The 15232-nt window shown below is 37.4% G+C and overlaps 2 protein-coding genes across 2 annotated transcripts in view; both read left to right on the top strand.

The window, feature by feature from the left end:
• LOC122079486 (protein CELLULOSE SYNTHASE INTERACTIVE 1-like) overlaps positions 1-5725 on the top strand; it is a 16871-nt gene extending 11146 nt beyond the window's left edge. Inside the window, exons 6-8 of the mRNA XM_042646003.1 lie at positions 2528-2982; positions 4827-4943; positions 5287-5725. Coding sequence (XP_042501937.1) covers positions 2528-2982; positions 4827-4943; positions 5287-5427 — 713 coding nt within the window. The 3' untranslated portion in view covers positions 5428-5725. The remainder of the gene's footprint in view (positions 1-2527; positions 2983-4826; positions 4944-5286) is intronic.
• A 4033-nt stretch (positions 5726-9758) lies between these two features.
• LOC122079487 (protein ACCELERATED CELL DEATH 6-like) lies at positions 9759-13948 on the top strand. Its single transcript, XM_042646004.1, has 6 exons — positions 9759-10317; positions 10553-10741; positions 11038-11103; positions 11898-11933; positions 12113-12576; positions 13207-13948. Exons 1-6 carry the CDS (start codon positions 9816-9818, stop codon positions 13768-13770), a joined length of 1821 nt encoding a protein of 606 aa, XP_042501938.1. The 5' UTR covers positions 9759-9815; the 3' UTR covers positions 13771-13948.
• Positions 13949-15232: the final 1284 nt, after the last annotated feature.

Below are 15232 nucleotides of genomic sequence, written 5' to 3'. Positions count from 1 at the left end.
TAGCCTTTCATCTTTTTCGAATAGACTAGTTGATAAGGCTCCTCTCTTCAGACAGAAGGGTACTCTCCTGCACGGCTTCGACCCTATTGATGTTCATGCAATTGTTGATACTGGGGCAGAAGCAAATTTTATATCTGCTGAATTTGTTCGAGCACACAACCTTCCACAGAAGCAGCTTTTCAAGAAGATTCACGTGCGAGGTTTGGACCCACAGCTCGAGAAGAGGCCACTGCAGTTGTTCGAGCACACTTACAGTTTGGGCCGATACAATACCATGTCACCTGTTTGGTCACCCCATTGGCACACTGCGATATTCTTCTAGGGCGACCTTGGCAGCGACATGCAGGCGTTCTCTATGATGGTGCGGAACACCATCAAGGTGAAGCAAGGAGGTTGTATGTACTTAATGCGGTCACACGCATTATTAGACATGCCACGTTGTCGATTGACTCCTGCTCTAGTGACACGTCAGCTTACTCTCCCTCCTCTAAATGTTATGTTCCCATCTTCTGCTTCGAGATACATGCCACCTCATCAGCGAACAACTTACAAGGGTATCTTGGGAGCACGACCTAACTCGACGGAGTCGAGTTCTTTTAAGACCGGGAGAGCTGATGCAGTTGCACGATGGACTTAGGAAAGAAATATCTTTTGATTTGATTTTCTATTGTTTTAGAATTAATTTCTTTTTAAATTAGCTAGCTTCTAATTTTAGAATCGTTTCCTTTCAAGTAGTTTCCATTAATTGTTTGATTTTTTTCCTTTATATTGGACATGTAAACGATGGAGAAGTTCAGTTTTTGAGATGTTGAAGAATAGAAATTTGAAAGTTTTTTTTTTGGTTTTGAAACCATGGCTGCCGATTCTCTCTATCTTTCCCCTTCTTCTTTCTCTGATATTCTTTTTTCTTCCTCTCTATTAGTCTGATTGTTCTCTTCTCATCTTCTTTTCCCCTATTTTCTTTTCCTTTTTCCATTCTTCTTCTTGCTGATCTCTTTCGCAGCCGCTGTTCTGGGCGACAGAATACAGCTCAAGGAATCGACTGTATCTCCCTAGATACAAGTGTTTTCACCTCCAAACTTTGGGGCTAGAATCACCTTCCTAAGGCGACCTTACCGCAGAGTTTTTGCGACCAGATTCAGCCTCTGTGGTGAACTTTGCGACCCAGTTCAGAACTGGTTCCCCTGTTACCGCCTAACCTGAGTAGTAGAGGCAACAAATCTCCTCTTGCTTCCTGCTTGAAGTGTTTATCAGTTGGATTCAAGAGACCTCAAGGTCGACCATCTTCGTTTGGAATTTCAGGCCAATCCGAGACTCACCGAAGGAGTTCTGTTGATTTGAAGATTTTCTGCTGCCGCTGGTTTGAGTTCCATCGTGAGCTAGGAGGAAGAAAACCTTATAAGGTAGGTTTTACATCCTTACTTTATCAGATCCCAGAAATACCCCTCATCTTCTCCTATTATTTGCACTTGACCTATTTATTTCTTAATTCCAGATCTACCCTTCCCATCTAGTACGTTGTTTCCTTTTTGAGAATTCCCTTATGTTTGAGTCATCATCTATTTACCATTTTGCCACCCTTTATTAGAAACTTCAAGTTATTCACAATTCTGCCATTCTTCTTAAAAAAAATTTCAGAATAAGCCCTTATATTAAAGTTTTTAGTTCTAGAACTACCCTAGCTGCCATTTAATTATTTCTAAGGCCCTGCTTGTTTCTAAAATTACAAGAATACCCTTCAACCATTAAATTTGAGATTTTTAGTCATTCTTGTGGGCCTTAAGCGATCCGATTCCCTCGGATCCGCATCATATAGACTGCTTTCTGCAAACTGTACCATGCATATATAGGAAAGCATATTAGCTACTCATGCAGACTTGACATATTCTGTTTAACTAGGTAAACAAAGTAACCTTTTGATGATACTCCAATCTGCAGCCAAGCTAAAGCTCCAATACTTTGGTGGAAGTTTAAGGTTTAGAACTATGCTTGGGATATCCTTAGATCCTGATGTGAAGTTCATTACACCATTATTTATGCTCCTTGCCTTCTGGGGAAGGATACAAAAAATTAAAAGTTGGTACCTATTGTGTTTACATGTAACCATGGACAATCAGTTTCAACTCTCAAGAATTATACAGTAATAGTTTCTTGTGCATTCTTTTTATTAGAGAACCGCAAACTAGAATTAGGGAAGCATGAATGACTATCAGAACATATGCATGCTGAATTCTACTTCGCTGAATCCTAAAAATTTTACTATTTCTCTAGTATTGCTTTTTTTTTTTTTTGGGTGTGTGTATGTGTGTGTGGTGGTTAGAAAACCCACTTTATCTGGAAAATATTGCCTTTACTCCATTTTCATATTTTACATATCCATTCTTCTGTTCTAGATAGTCTAAAAAGTCTCAACTAACTGGGTGATCCATTCCTAGCTATGAGATGGGGGCATATTTTCTGAAATAGTTGTTACTTGTATTTACATGATTCTGTTCGACATATCTGATGTTCAACTGGTGTCTTGCAGCTGCTATTCAAAATGATTTAGTGGCCAGTGGAAGTGTGAACGAAGAATATCTGAAGGCTCTGAATGCACTCTTTAGTAATCTTCCACGTTTGAGAGCTGCTGAGGCTGCCACACTATGTATTCCACATCTAGTCACATCACTCAAGACAGGGTCTGAGGCAACCCAGGAAGCAGCTTTGGATTCACTTTTTCTTCTTAGGCAAGCTTGGTCAGCATGCCCAGCCGAAGTCTCCCTGGCTCAATCAGTTGCTGCTGCAGAGGCCATTCCTTTGCTCCAATATTTGATCCAGTCTGGCCCTCCTCGATTTCAGGAGAAGGCAGAACTCCTTTTGCAGTGTTTGCCAGGGACCTTGGTGGTAATTATAAAGCGTGGTAACAATTTAAAACAGTCAGTGGGTAACCCTAGCGTCTACTGCAAGCTCACACTAGGAAACACTCCTCCAAGACAAACCAAGGTATGATACATGTTAAACGACTAAACCCTGATCAGTTAACAAACCTTAAACTTCCATTTTCTAAAAGGAAGGCGCAACTGATAGCATTATTATCAATTGATATGGGCACTATTACCTACACTTTGAAACTAATATTGAATCCCTAAATAATTAGTAATCAAATTGTATTTTGCTGGTATGGCCTATACGTGCGTACACTGATGTGAACCATATCATAATAATCTTGAATTTAGGTGGAGTGGACAGTAATAATTTATTGATATAGGGTAGTCCTTGTGGCTTACATGTATGGGACTAGACTTAATGTATTCCTGCTTGGCAGCTCAAAAATCTCTCAACAACAACAACAACAACTCCAACTCAGCCTTATCCCAAGTAAATGGGTCGGCTACATGGACCCACCTTCCAATCAGCTCTGTTCGAGGTCATACTTGATACAGGGCCTAAGCTATGCATCTCTTTCCTCACCACTTCTAGAGTTACTTTGGGTCTACTCCTAGCTCTTTTAGCTCCTTCAATCTGATACAAATCACTCTTCTGTACTAAAGCATCCAAAGGCCTCCGTTAAACATGGTCATGTCACCTCAAACAACATTCTCATAGCTTATTATGTATCAATGCTATTCATCAACTCGAATATGATCATTCATTACTTTCCTTCCTAGTTTTGCAACGCACCTATCTCAACATCCTCATCTTAGTTACACAGAGTTTATCTATATGATGCTTTTTAGCTGCCCAACATTTTGCACCATACATCATATCCAGTTGTATGACTGTCCTATAAAAATTTCTTTTAAATTTTAAAGTTGATCCTTTGTGTAATCCGATTATAATTGGGAATTCAATACATTGACCCCCCACAGGTCTTATACTAGTCACCACACCATTGTAAATATCTTTAATTATGTTCTCATATTTACTTAAAACACTTATCCTCTCTAATATTTGTCAGATTAACTCTTTAGGACTCTATCATAAGCTTTTCTAGGTCAATAAAAGATCATATGGAGATCTTTCTTGCAATCTCAGAAATATCTCAATGCCTAAAATTTTCCTGGGTCGGTGATTCATTTGGACTTAAGACTTTCACTGGTCGAATATTTGATGTCCAAGCTTGTTCTCCCTTCCAAAGGTGCCAGACTAGCATGCTGGTATGGAGTATGGACCCTGGCCAGGTCTTGGTTGAGTGGGGGGTGGGGTTTAAGGTGGGGAGAGAATTGTTGTAAGCAACGTTAGAAAAAAAAAAAAAAGAGGTTCATCCTCCTCTCCCTACTTGTGTTGGATGTGAATGACAAGGATGACTAGATCTAGTAAAGGTAATTGATTTAAGATTTGGGTTTCTTGTGGTGATAAGCTAAAGCTAAATATACCTGGGCTTGTGAAAACCCTAAATAAAAGGATCATTGACATAAAAGAGAGTGGATAACAAATTACTTGATAAACCCCCAAATTAAGGGATAACTCAACTGATAGACCGGTTTCCTATTTCTTTACCTATAATGGAAAACTATAGTCATGTATTGGTCGTTGATTGACAGCAAGGAAACCCATAAGCCCACAGCAATTAACCTGCTGCTGGGTGCATATTGACCCACTTCAATTTGGGTGGTGAGGTCTCAGAATATTGAGTCAATTTGAGTAAAGGAGGCTTAAGATATTTCTATTGCCATTGTGCCCTAAGTTGCTTGTCTTGATGCTGGAGAACCTCCTTTTTAACTGTTGTACATTTTTTTTTCTCTGCATGTGATCGTAACACCACCAAATTTTTATTTTATTTTGTACCAAAAAAAAAAAAAATTCTATTTTATTTACAAGGAAAAATTTGCCCACTTGTCTGTCAGGTTGTTTCGACTGGTCCTACTCCTGAGTGGGAAGAGAGCTTTGCCTGGGCATTTGATAGTCCCCCTAAAGGGCAGAAGCTTCATATCTCGTGCAAGAACAAGAGTAAGTTTGGAAAGGTTAGTGAGCCCTGCCTAAAGTGAACAGTGGTTTTTTTTTTCTTTTCATATTGTTTGCATTGGTTTCTATTTTTCATGAAAGCTTGTTTTGAGGGTTCAATTATCGGTTTCGTACCGGTTGGTATCTATCAGTATCGCTGGTACCGATACTGGTATGATATCGATACCTGTGCATTGTATCAGTCTGTTTTGAGAAAAAAATGTTCCCCCACCACACACCCCCCAAAAAAAAGAGAGGGAAAAACTGTCTGATACTGACCAGGACCAATAGCGATCCTGATAGCATGATTTAAATCGTTGCTTGCATTGGTATCTTACTCTTACCCTTTTCATCGATTGGCAGAGTTCTTTTGGAAAAGTAACTATCCAGATTGATCGGGTTGTAATGCTTGGAGCAGTTGCTGGGGAGTACACCCTTCTTCCAGAAAGCAAAAGTGGGCCATCTCGGAACCTGGAAATTGAGTTCCAATGGTCCAACAAATAGTGGACCGTAATGGAGTGAGGTGATTGCTCGATTAATTGTAATTTTAAATTTGAAGCAGAGATATATATAGCAAACAAAAAGGGATTTTTTTTCAATTATTTATTCAGAATTTCATTGTACATAGACAAAGAGTTCTGATGGGATCCATAGAGAGGAGTTTGGACTCTGTAAGTGTAAACTGTCCTTGTTTGTAGAATCATGGGTTTGTTGTCTGTTTAGGTTCTGTGTCGATTCATTCTTTTTGTATCCTATATTTGTTTCTATATTTATCAAATATGTTGAGGAGAGAATAATTAGATGTCTTGTATTTGTATTTTTTGGGTTGATGTTTAGGATGGTTATTAATTTCAATGAATTTTTCACAGGGAGTCACAAATGTGGAATGTTTGGACAAAACTTGTGTATTTGATCTAAAACGGTTCAAGAAGGGAAGGGCTAGAGAAAGTGCTGGCTTTCAATCAAATAGTAATTTCAAGTAGGTTCCGATAACACCATCTATGTGTGCAAATCATGATTAAAGTTTGCAATGTTTAAATAAAGTGGGATAGGCCATCAAATACCACTTGGGGGTTCAACTCAAAAGTTTAAGTTGTATAGTGCAGATAGTCCATATGTCCAAGGTTCAAGATCCTGATGTAGGGAAATGATTTGGCATTGTTTGACAACGTTCTGTTTCTGTCGTTTTCTGCGTTTTCTTGTTCCCAGAAATGGAGAAACAACCTAAAAAGCGTTTGATAAAGTTGTTTCTTTTCACCCGTTCTAGAAACATACATCAAAATTTATGCATATTTACAATTCTAGAAACGATTTTGACGAAACAAGTTGGACTTGTTTCGTTGTTTTTAGAAACGAATTTGAAAGAAAAAAAGGTTGTAATGCCCGATAAATCCATCAACTATTTAAACCTAAAAAAGGCAATCGAATCCCCTCTTCCTTTTGGGCATTCGATGATACTATTGGGGTTTTTAGTGATATTATGCAAAAAACGTTTCGAAAAACGAGTTTAACAAACAAAAAAAATCTATATTTGTTTCCAGAAACATGAAAAAGCTGTTTCTGCTGTTTCTAGACACATAAACAGTAGAAACGTTATCAATGGTGCCAAAGTTTATTTATTGCATCAATTCCCCAGCTTTGAGTTATATATATATAGGGAGAGGGATAGGTATGCCACCGATATCAAGTATGCTAGCGGATAGCACCAATAGGAACACATGATGGAGTATCATTCAGGAAGGATATGAGGATCATTTCAGAAAAATGGAAGAGAGAAATAGACACAATGGGTGCTAGCATACTTGATATCGGCAGCATACCCAACCTTTTCCCATATATATATAATATATGTATATGTTTTTTTTTTTTTTTCTGATAGAACCTAGCTTTGGGTTATAGGTCTTCACATTGTCATTATATGGACAACTTGCTTTGATACCATTTAATAATGGATAATCTAAAATTATGAGTTTTGAAGGTGGAGACATCCTTCCCAAGGTTAAAAGTATTGGGATTGTATATTATTATCTGACCAATTTGACACATGAGTGTGCAAATTTATCACACTGCCACTGGTCTCTCTCTCTCTCTCTCTCGTTTTTTCAAGTTCTTCGGTAAATTTCATTAGTAGGTGATATGTGAAATGAAGGACGAGAAGCGGTAACATAGGTACCAGTTGATTTTAACTCTTGTTTATCTCTTTTTAGTTTCTAATGTTGGTTTTAGTGAAAACTGATGCTTAATTTCCTGACAGTGAGGTTTTTCTTCATTTTTTCCCTTTTTGGATACGAATTTAGTCTTAACGTGATCCTTAAGATGATATTTAGGGTTTGGAAATGGTGTCAGTAATAGCAACAGAGAGTTAAAGAAAAGAAATTTTGTTTTTTATTTCTTCCTTGGCCTCATTTTTGGATTTTATTTGTTGATGAACACCGGAGTTAAAGCTACAGCTATATCCTTTGTAATTAACCTTAACGGTCGTATTCATAATTCTAAGTATTAGTATCAGATTGGTTGGACCGGCGGATCAAGTAGGGTCCATTAACCCTATTCATGTGTACAATTTCAGTTCTAAAGAATGTTTATTTGTGAAAAATCATGGTGAAAGCGTCCACCAAATACCACGTGTGCGGTTTGAAGATACATTCATGATCTAAGATCCAATATAAACCCCACCTAGGAGGGATAAAAATCATTTGTTTTTCTCATCCTTGTTTTTCCTTGTTTTGCTACTTGCAGAACATGACACGTGGATAGTTCATCACCAACGGTTAAGATTAAAAAAGTTGGGTGAGGATTATTACATTCGGTTTAAAGTTGTCCACGTGTCATGTTCTGCAGGTAGCAAAACAAGGAAAAACAAGCATGAGAAAACAGATAATTTTTTTCTTTGTGTGGGAAAGTTCTGATAGCGGGTCCCATCAGCTTGCAAGCCATGACTTTTTTTTTTTTGGGTGCAAGTTGACTGGTTAAATGTGCATCGGTAGAATCGTATTTCAAACTTTATAGCGGGAGACTTCTTCTTCCGGTTCGGCAGATTCCAAAAGAAAAGTTTCTTCATTAATTGACTTGGCTTTCTTAGTCTTTAATTTTTATTAAGCAATTTATTGATCAGAAGCACGAGTACAACCAATGATGTCGTTTGCAAAGTTAATCGCCCTTAGAACATGGCACAAGATAGGAGAGTGTATCAAGTCCTTGTACGAAAATCATTTTTGCAGGGGTTGATTCACACAAATAGAATTCACCCAATATTCAACTTTCTGATAAATTTCATCTGTGTGAATCAGCCTGTTTCTGTATGAAAACTTGATCCACACTCAAAGGATAGACCTTACAAAGCTGAATATAGACTTAGAGAACTGGTAAATTAAGTGTTCATTGGTCACTATTGATTCCGATTCGTTCATATCTAAATCGATTCAAAAAGGAAAAAAAAATCAAAAGATTAATAGAATATTCCCTTATTTTTGGTGTTTTGATTGAAAAATCGACTGATTCCGTTACTTGGAAGTAAGGATTTAGGGGACGGTATCGATATTGATGTCTTCTGATATTGATATGATACCGATCCGGATCGAATTGAATTGGTGGGCATCAGTTGAGTTTGCCTTACTTTTTATAAAAAAATATATTTTTTTTTCTTATTTTACCCCTGAAATGATTCAGATCTATCAGAGATCGATCTCAATTGATACTAATTTGATTTTGCTATCTCAGACCGATACTTGAAACCACGCTTGGAAATCAGGTTGGAAAATTCCATATGGAATAGAGAGCCTGATAAAGACAAAAACTCAAGAAGTCTCCCTTTGGAATCCTATTAATATTGTTTAGTGTAACAAAAAAGAAGAAAAATCCTATTACCACTATTCTCAGATGGGGCGCATTTCATGGATGGGTTTGGTATCGGTTGACTGAGAAGGATAAAAAGGCGAACAAGGATTGATTTCCTTGATAAAGCAATTGCCACTGTTCTTTGGCAAGGTGCAGGACTCTATTGACTTCAGTGACTGGATTGGAAATTTTCTTGCGGAATAGAGAGCCTTAAAGACAAAAACTGAAGAAGAGCTCTCACTATGGAATCCTATTACTATTATTCTAGTGGACCCCAATTGTCAACCCATAAAATATGATACACAACTTCCAAACTGGACCAGATTTTTGGTTAAACCGGAAATGTCTCTGAACCTAGTTGTGGGACTTGGATTTGCATAACAAATCATTGAGGAATGGTAACGATATATTTTCAAATAAACACCATCAGTTTTCATTCTGATTTCAAATCTTTCATATTGTATGTACAAATAATTACAGAATTAGATATGGCCGGGCCAAGGCTAAAATTGGCCATGAGTCTAATTTCTAAAACCATGCATGAAATGAGTTTTAGGAGTTGGTTGCACCCCGGGTGTAGCTCTGCTGGTCCAAAGGCTCTCTGAGTTAACAGATATCTCTTGTTCGAATCTTCTCATACAACAGGTACGATTCCACAACCTCTTCCATTAGCCCTTCAAGCATATTCTGGGACCTTTCCTGATAAAACAATCGAGACTTCTTTTGGCAACGTGCAAGACCAACAAACAAGTCAATTGTAAAGTAAAGACCAGGCCTGGCAACCACACGTTTTCGTAAAGTAAAGTAAAGTGAAGTAAAGTAAAGTAAAGAAGGAAATATACCCTCTTGAAGTGGAAATTTTCAATCTACCCTTGAGATTCTATTTCCCTGACTGCCACTGGTGGGGTAACATGAACTTAGCTGCTACCCGGGGCCACACGATGAGGCATCATATGTTTTTTCTCATATGGCAACCACACCTTTCTGATAATCTTTATCCCTAAACTCAACCAAATTAAAGAGAGAGCTTCCCATAAGAAAAAAAAAAAGAGACGATGGCTCAAACAAGTAATGGCTCCAATGCTTTGGGTTACAGAGACGCATATAGAGCAGCCATTAAGGGGGATTTGGCGACTCTCATGGAGTTTTGCTCGAAACATTCCAATATGGCAGTACCAATCAATGCTTCAGGAGACACAGTCTACCACGTACTTGGTCGAAATTTCCATGCGAAGGTCGTCAGTGAGCTTCTTCTTAAGTTTCCTTACCATGACCTTATGACGATGAGAAACAGTGAAGAAGAGACAGCACTCCATGAAGCTGCTAGGGTTGGTTGCATAGAGATTGCTGATCTCATATTCCAGAAACAGGACGACCTCATCACAGTTCGTAATAAGCTCGGCGCGACTCCCATCTTCGAAGCTGCGGCTTTTGGACAGGAGAAAATGTTACGCTTTTTCTTTAATAAAAGGTCATATTCTGGAAATTATGATGACCTTAGAAGGAATAGTGACGGCTCTACCATTCTCCATGCTGCTGTGCTGGGTGAATTTTATGGTATTTTTTCTTGTGTCTGTTATTACGTAATCCAAACTTTAGTTATCTGGGTTCGAGTCGGTACGTCCCATTATTGTTCTTATTAGATTTTGTGGAAGTGCTGTTTGTATTATGGGGTTTCGATTGGGACTATGATCACTATCATGGGGCATCTTTTTTACTTTACCAAACATTTTTTTAATTATTAACAAAAAATATTTAATCACTATTAATTCTTTCATTTGTATTTGATTAGGTCTGGCTTTATTGATAATGGAGACATATCCAGATCTTTGTTTGGCTCCAAATGAGACGGGAATTACAGCTCTTCATCTATTGGCGCAATCGCCGTCATCGTTCAGGAGTGGGACAATTTACTCGTGGCTTAATTTGGGCTCCTCAACCTTCATTTCTCTCGAAATTTTGGCGGTCACCATATACTCATGTGTGTGATGATTCATTAATATCTATGTATGATTAATTATTTTTGTTAGGGAGTCTGTCTGCGTTTCCCACACTTGAACACGAACACAGCCCCTACTTTAGAATTTGGATCCTCTCCAGCTTGCAGAACCCTAACTATGGATGGTGTGAGATGAGGTTGGAAGGGATCCAGGTGGGCTTTGAAGAGTATCATTCTTCCCTTTTCGTTATTATGGTAGTTAAGCTGGTTGTGATTCTATCTTAATGCATGGCTGTCTCTGGTATACTAACTTGATACATAGTACATTTATATGATAGGTGTTCCAATTGATGTTTCGGAGTGTATCAAAGAGGATCCAGAGGATCCACACCAGGGTTTGTATGGTTCGTATACAATTCTTTAATTTAATGCACTGTAGTAGTTAATGTAGTCTTCTTTCCCAAGATCTCCTCGCAGCATATAGACTTTTAACTATCAAGTGCGGTAGGAAATCTTCATTAGATTTATTTTTTTTATTTTTAACCGACCAAAGCCAAAAGATCTGTGTTCATACAACGTATCCTGATTTTTAACTAAACATTTTCTAGTAGTAGTAGTAGCGGTTTTTGCCATATCCTTAAGCCTATGATTAAAATAGTTGTTAGGCTTTATATAAAAATTTGGGTCATTTGAAAAGTTCTCCATGTCTAACTGGAGCGTTATCTAAACCTAAAGCTAAAATTTTAAAAGTTTGTGATTAGTATTGCCAACATGTCGTTCCACACTGTGTCCACCTTCATTCCTATAACTTTTGCCTTTTTCAGGCTAGAAATTCCTTTATAGCCGCTTTACCACTTTTTCCTATCAACAAATAATTTACCGGAGATATGACACAATAGTTGTTTATAATAAAGAAGAAAACCCATCCTGAAATCTTCACTAATTAATGTAGTCTTTAAGATTAGAAAGTCATATATGTAGCTAATAGCTATGCATTCAAATGAATCATTCCACAGTTCTGATGATTATATAACTTTGAGGGCAGTTACCAAAAAAAAAAATTTTTTTTTTTTTGGGCCAGGCCCAAATATGGACTGAAATGTTATAGCATTGATAGCTCTATTAGTCATTTATTCCAATGAACTTGACTTGTGTTTCGTTTTTCCATTTGAGTTGAGCCAATCTTTTTCTTATGCAGGGAGGATGAAACAATTATTCAAATCATTATTTAGATGTGAGTATCAGTTCATCCATTTAATTGCTTGAAGGAACTAGAATTCTTATGCAGATTTAATCCAGGGCCAAGCCATGCATGGCTTAAACTAAAACCAAGCCTTGGATTAAACTAAAACCAACATAAATTAATTAGTTCCCTTACGATACCAAATCAAACTATTATATATAATATTGCAGCCCTTCCCTGGCTTAAACAAGTCATAGATGCAAAACAAAAGCATAAAAATGCATTGGAGGTGGTAAAGAGGTTGGTGGCAACCAAGTCCAAACTAGACCCCACACTGAAGTACTACGAAAATCATGGTGATGAAGATGAAGGTGAAGATCCACTTTTACAAGCCACAAAATTTGGTATAATCGAAATTGTCCAAGTAATCCTCGAAGAGTTTCCAGATGCCATTGAAGTGCGGGACAAGATTTCTGGCAAGAACATGCTCCATCTAGTTGCAGAGTTCCGTCAAGACAAAATTTTTGAGTTCTTGCAATCTCAGAAATTACCCACAATAACAACAAAAATGCTACTACAAGTTGACAAGAAGGAGAATACACCTTTGCATCTAGCGGCCAAGTATGGATTTCATCAAAGAAGGCATGTGATTCCAATCTTAAACCTAATGCCATCGGAGATGTTCTGGTTTAAGGTAACAATATATTCTCCATTTTTACCTATACTTTGTGAATAAAAAATATATTCGGCCCTCTTTGGCATCATTTTTTTTCATTTTATTTTTATTCACAAAAACGGTTTTGATTGCATTTGGTATCATTTATCGAGTTTATTTCTATTCAAGAAAAAAAAAATTGATAAAACACAAAAATCCAAAAGAGATCAAGAGTCATTTATGTATTTTGGCCAAAATTAATTTTCAATTATTTTTTTGCTGAACTTTAATGAGTATGTGCTTCAAATCCCAATATGGAATGATAAAGTAAACATTTGCTTTGTAATTAGAAATTTAAGCCCCTTGTCCTCTCTTCTTCGGTCCAAAGTGGAGAAAGAGGGTTATAAGGAAGATGGGTGAAGGAAACATCTCTTCATTTATTTATTCAAAAAACCATTTTGCATATAGGGATATCAAACTATTTCTCACAAAAAACCATTTTTCACAAGTAGTTATCAAACCATTTTTATGTTTTAATAAAAAATAGTTTTTATTTATTAATAATTTCTGTTAAATAAGTAAAAATAAAAAAGAAAAATGATACCAAAGAAGGCCAAAGCATATATTTTTTTCTCCCTCACTCATCATACTACTTGTGTGTGTGTGTAGCATATAAGACAAATCTCTCCAAGACAGATATATCATCTTCAAAATGCCAAAAGCCAAACCCCCCAAGAGCTATTCGATAAAACTCACTATGATCTCTTACAAAAGAGTGAGAAGTGGGTGAAGGAAAACGCAGGAGTCTATATGGTTATCTCTACTCTTATAGCATCTTTGATGTTCACAGCAGCCTTCACTGTCCCTGGGGGTTTCAATTCTGATACAGGCCTTCCTGTTCTTATTCATAACAAATACTTGTTACCATACTTCCGTTTAGTGTCACTGTCCTTATTCTTCTCACTTGCTACATTGGCTACTTCTCTATATACTCATTGTATACACTTTCAACAAGAGGATTTTTACTTCTCCTTACCCTTGAAAATTTTTCTAAGTAGTTCCAATCTCTTCTGCTGTGTGATCTCTACAGTTCTAGCATTACTTCACTATTTTTTTGAAGCAATTCGCTTTTTTGCACTCTTACTAGCTCTCCTTGTCTGTGTGGATGTAATGCTTCCTGTGTGTCGCTTCTTGAAAAAATTGCTTTTCCATTCTCTATCTTCTCATAATTAAGAATCATTCATCGTTCAATTCCTCAAGCAAGTCAGTTCATTTAGTTTCTCCACTTGATCTTCAAAGGCATTGTTAGAAGTGTGTTTATATTTTGAATTATGGGAGAACCTTGTAAGGAACACAGTAATAGGATGGTGTCTTTAATAATTTTTATTTGAATTGTGTCTTCTTATCCTTATTGAACGATGTGATTTTTTTTTTTGGGCTAGAAGATCATTTGTATTAAGAAGATGACAATCCCACCCACCTTTACGAATAGGGAAAGGTGGCATGGGTGGTAAATTTTGGATCAGATTGCTTGGTAGCTTAAAATTGCTTTCTGAAATTGTGATTTAAGAGTTCAGCTTCAGCCTCATCATGCAGATAAATTCGATGAGATTGAACTTGTTCCATAATATGTAAATTTAAATTCTATGACGAAGACCGCCAAATTTGCTTAAATTTTCTGGCATAATAGCTTAGCAGCCAAAGACTCTTTCTATGATCTAGTTCATTTCATCATTTTGATCGATGAAATCTATCCATTGATCGAGCCATGAACTCGTATCTTTTTCTTCTCCCCGGTCAGGCCCAATCCAGCCTAGTCGTTGTATCTCCCTTCCCCTCTCCATGGGAAAGGTCAATCAGGGTCAGCCCGGCCCAACTTTAAGGGTAGGTCAAGGTTCGATTTTTCAGGTCCTGACTTAGGGTCGGATTGGGCCTGGGCCCAGCTAAGGGTACTCAGGGTAGGGCTGGGTTTTCAATCCAGGTTTTCAATCCAACCCTATTGCAGCCCTGGATGATACCATTTTCTAATCTCTCATTGGTCTGATGTATAGATTATTCTTACACTGCCATTGTAGGAAACCCTACCCCAAGCCGTAGCGAGTTTATGTTTCAATATTAGCTTTCTTAATCTTACGTGCTTTGCTCCTTTATGCTTTCCCACAACCACCCCACGGCCCACACCAATGACCTAACACACTCCAGCTAGCTGAGCCCCACCCGTCTTTTCTCAATGGTCTTTTGCCTTCAAGGAAGCCTTAGTTAGGCACAGAAAGTTCTCCCCGTATATCTTCATGAATCACCTTTTGAACAATTTGAATGTGAAGGCAGATCCTCTTTATAAAAGAAGAAGAAAATCTGAGAGAGAGAGAGAGAGATAGAGAGAAAGGGAGAGAAATTTTAAACTTGGAATAGAGGATTAAAGCAATTTTTTATTTGGATCGGATTGAAATCGATCTCTAAAATCCTAGAATCAGCTCCTCAGATTTGAAACTCTGTGATTTGATGAATTGGCTGAATTGGTCACTCTGAAACCATATCAGCCAATTCATCATTCTAATTTCGATTTTTAAAATGTTGCATTATTTCAATGCTATCAAGTTGCTGATCTATGCATACAAGTTTAGTATCATTCCTTAGCTTAAATTAGGCTCCACCCACAAGTTAGGAAGTTCATTGGTAGGAGAATTGTATATAT

The sequence above is a fragment of the Macadamia integrifolia genome, chromosome 5, assembly GCF_013358625.1.
Source record: "Macadamia integrifolia cultivar HAES 741 chromosome 5, SCU_Mint_v3, whole genome shotgun sequence".
Taxonomy (NCBI): Eukaryota; Viridiplantae; Streptophyta; class Magnoliopsida; order Proteales; family Proteaceae; genus Macadamia; species Macadamia integrifolia.
This window is presented reverse-complemented; position numbering and strand designations above follow the sequence as displayed.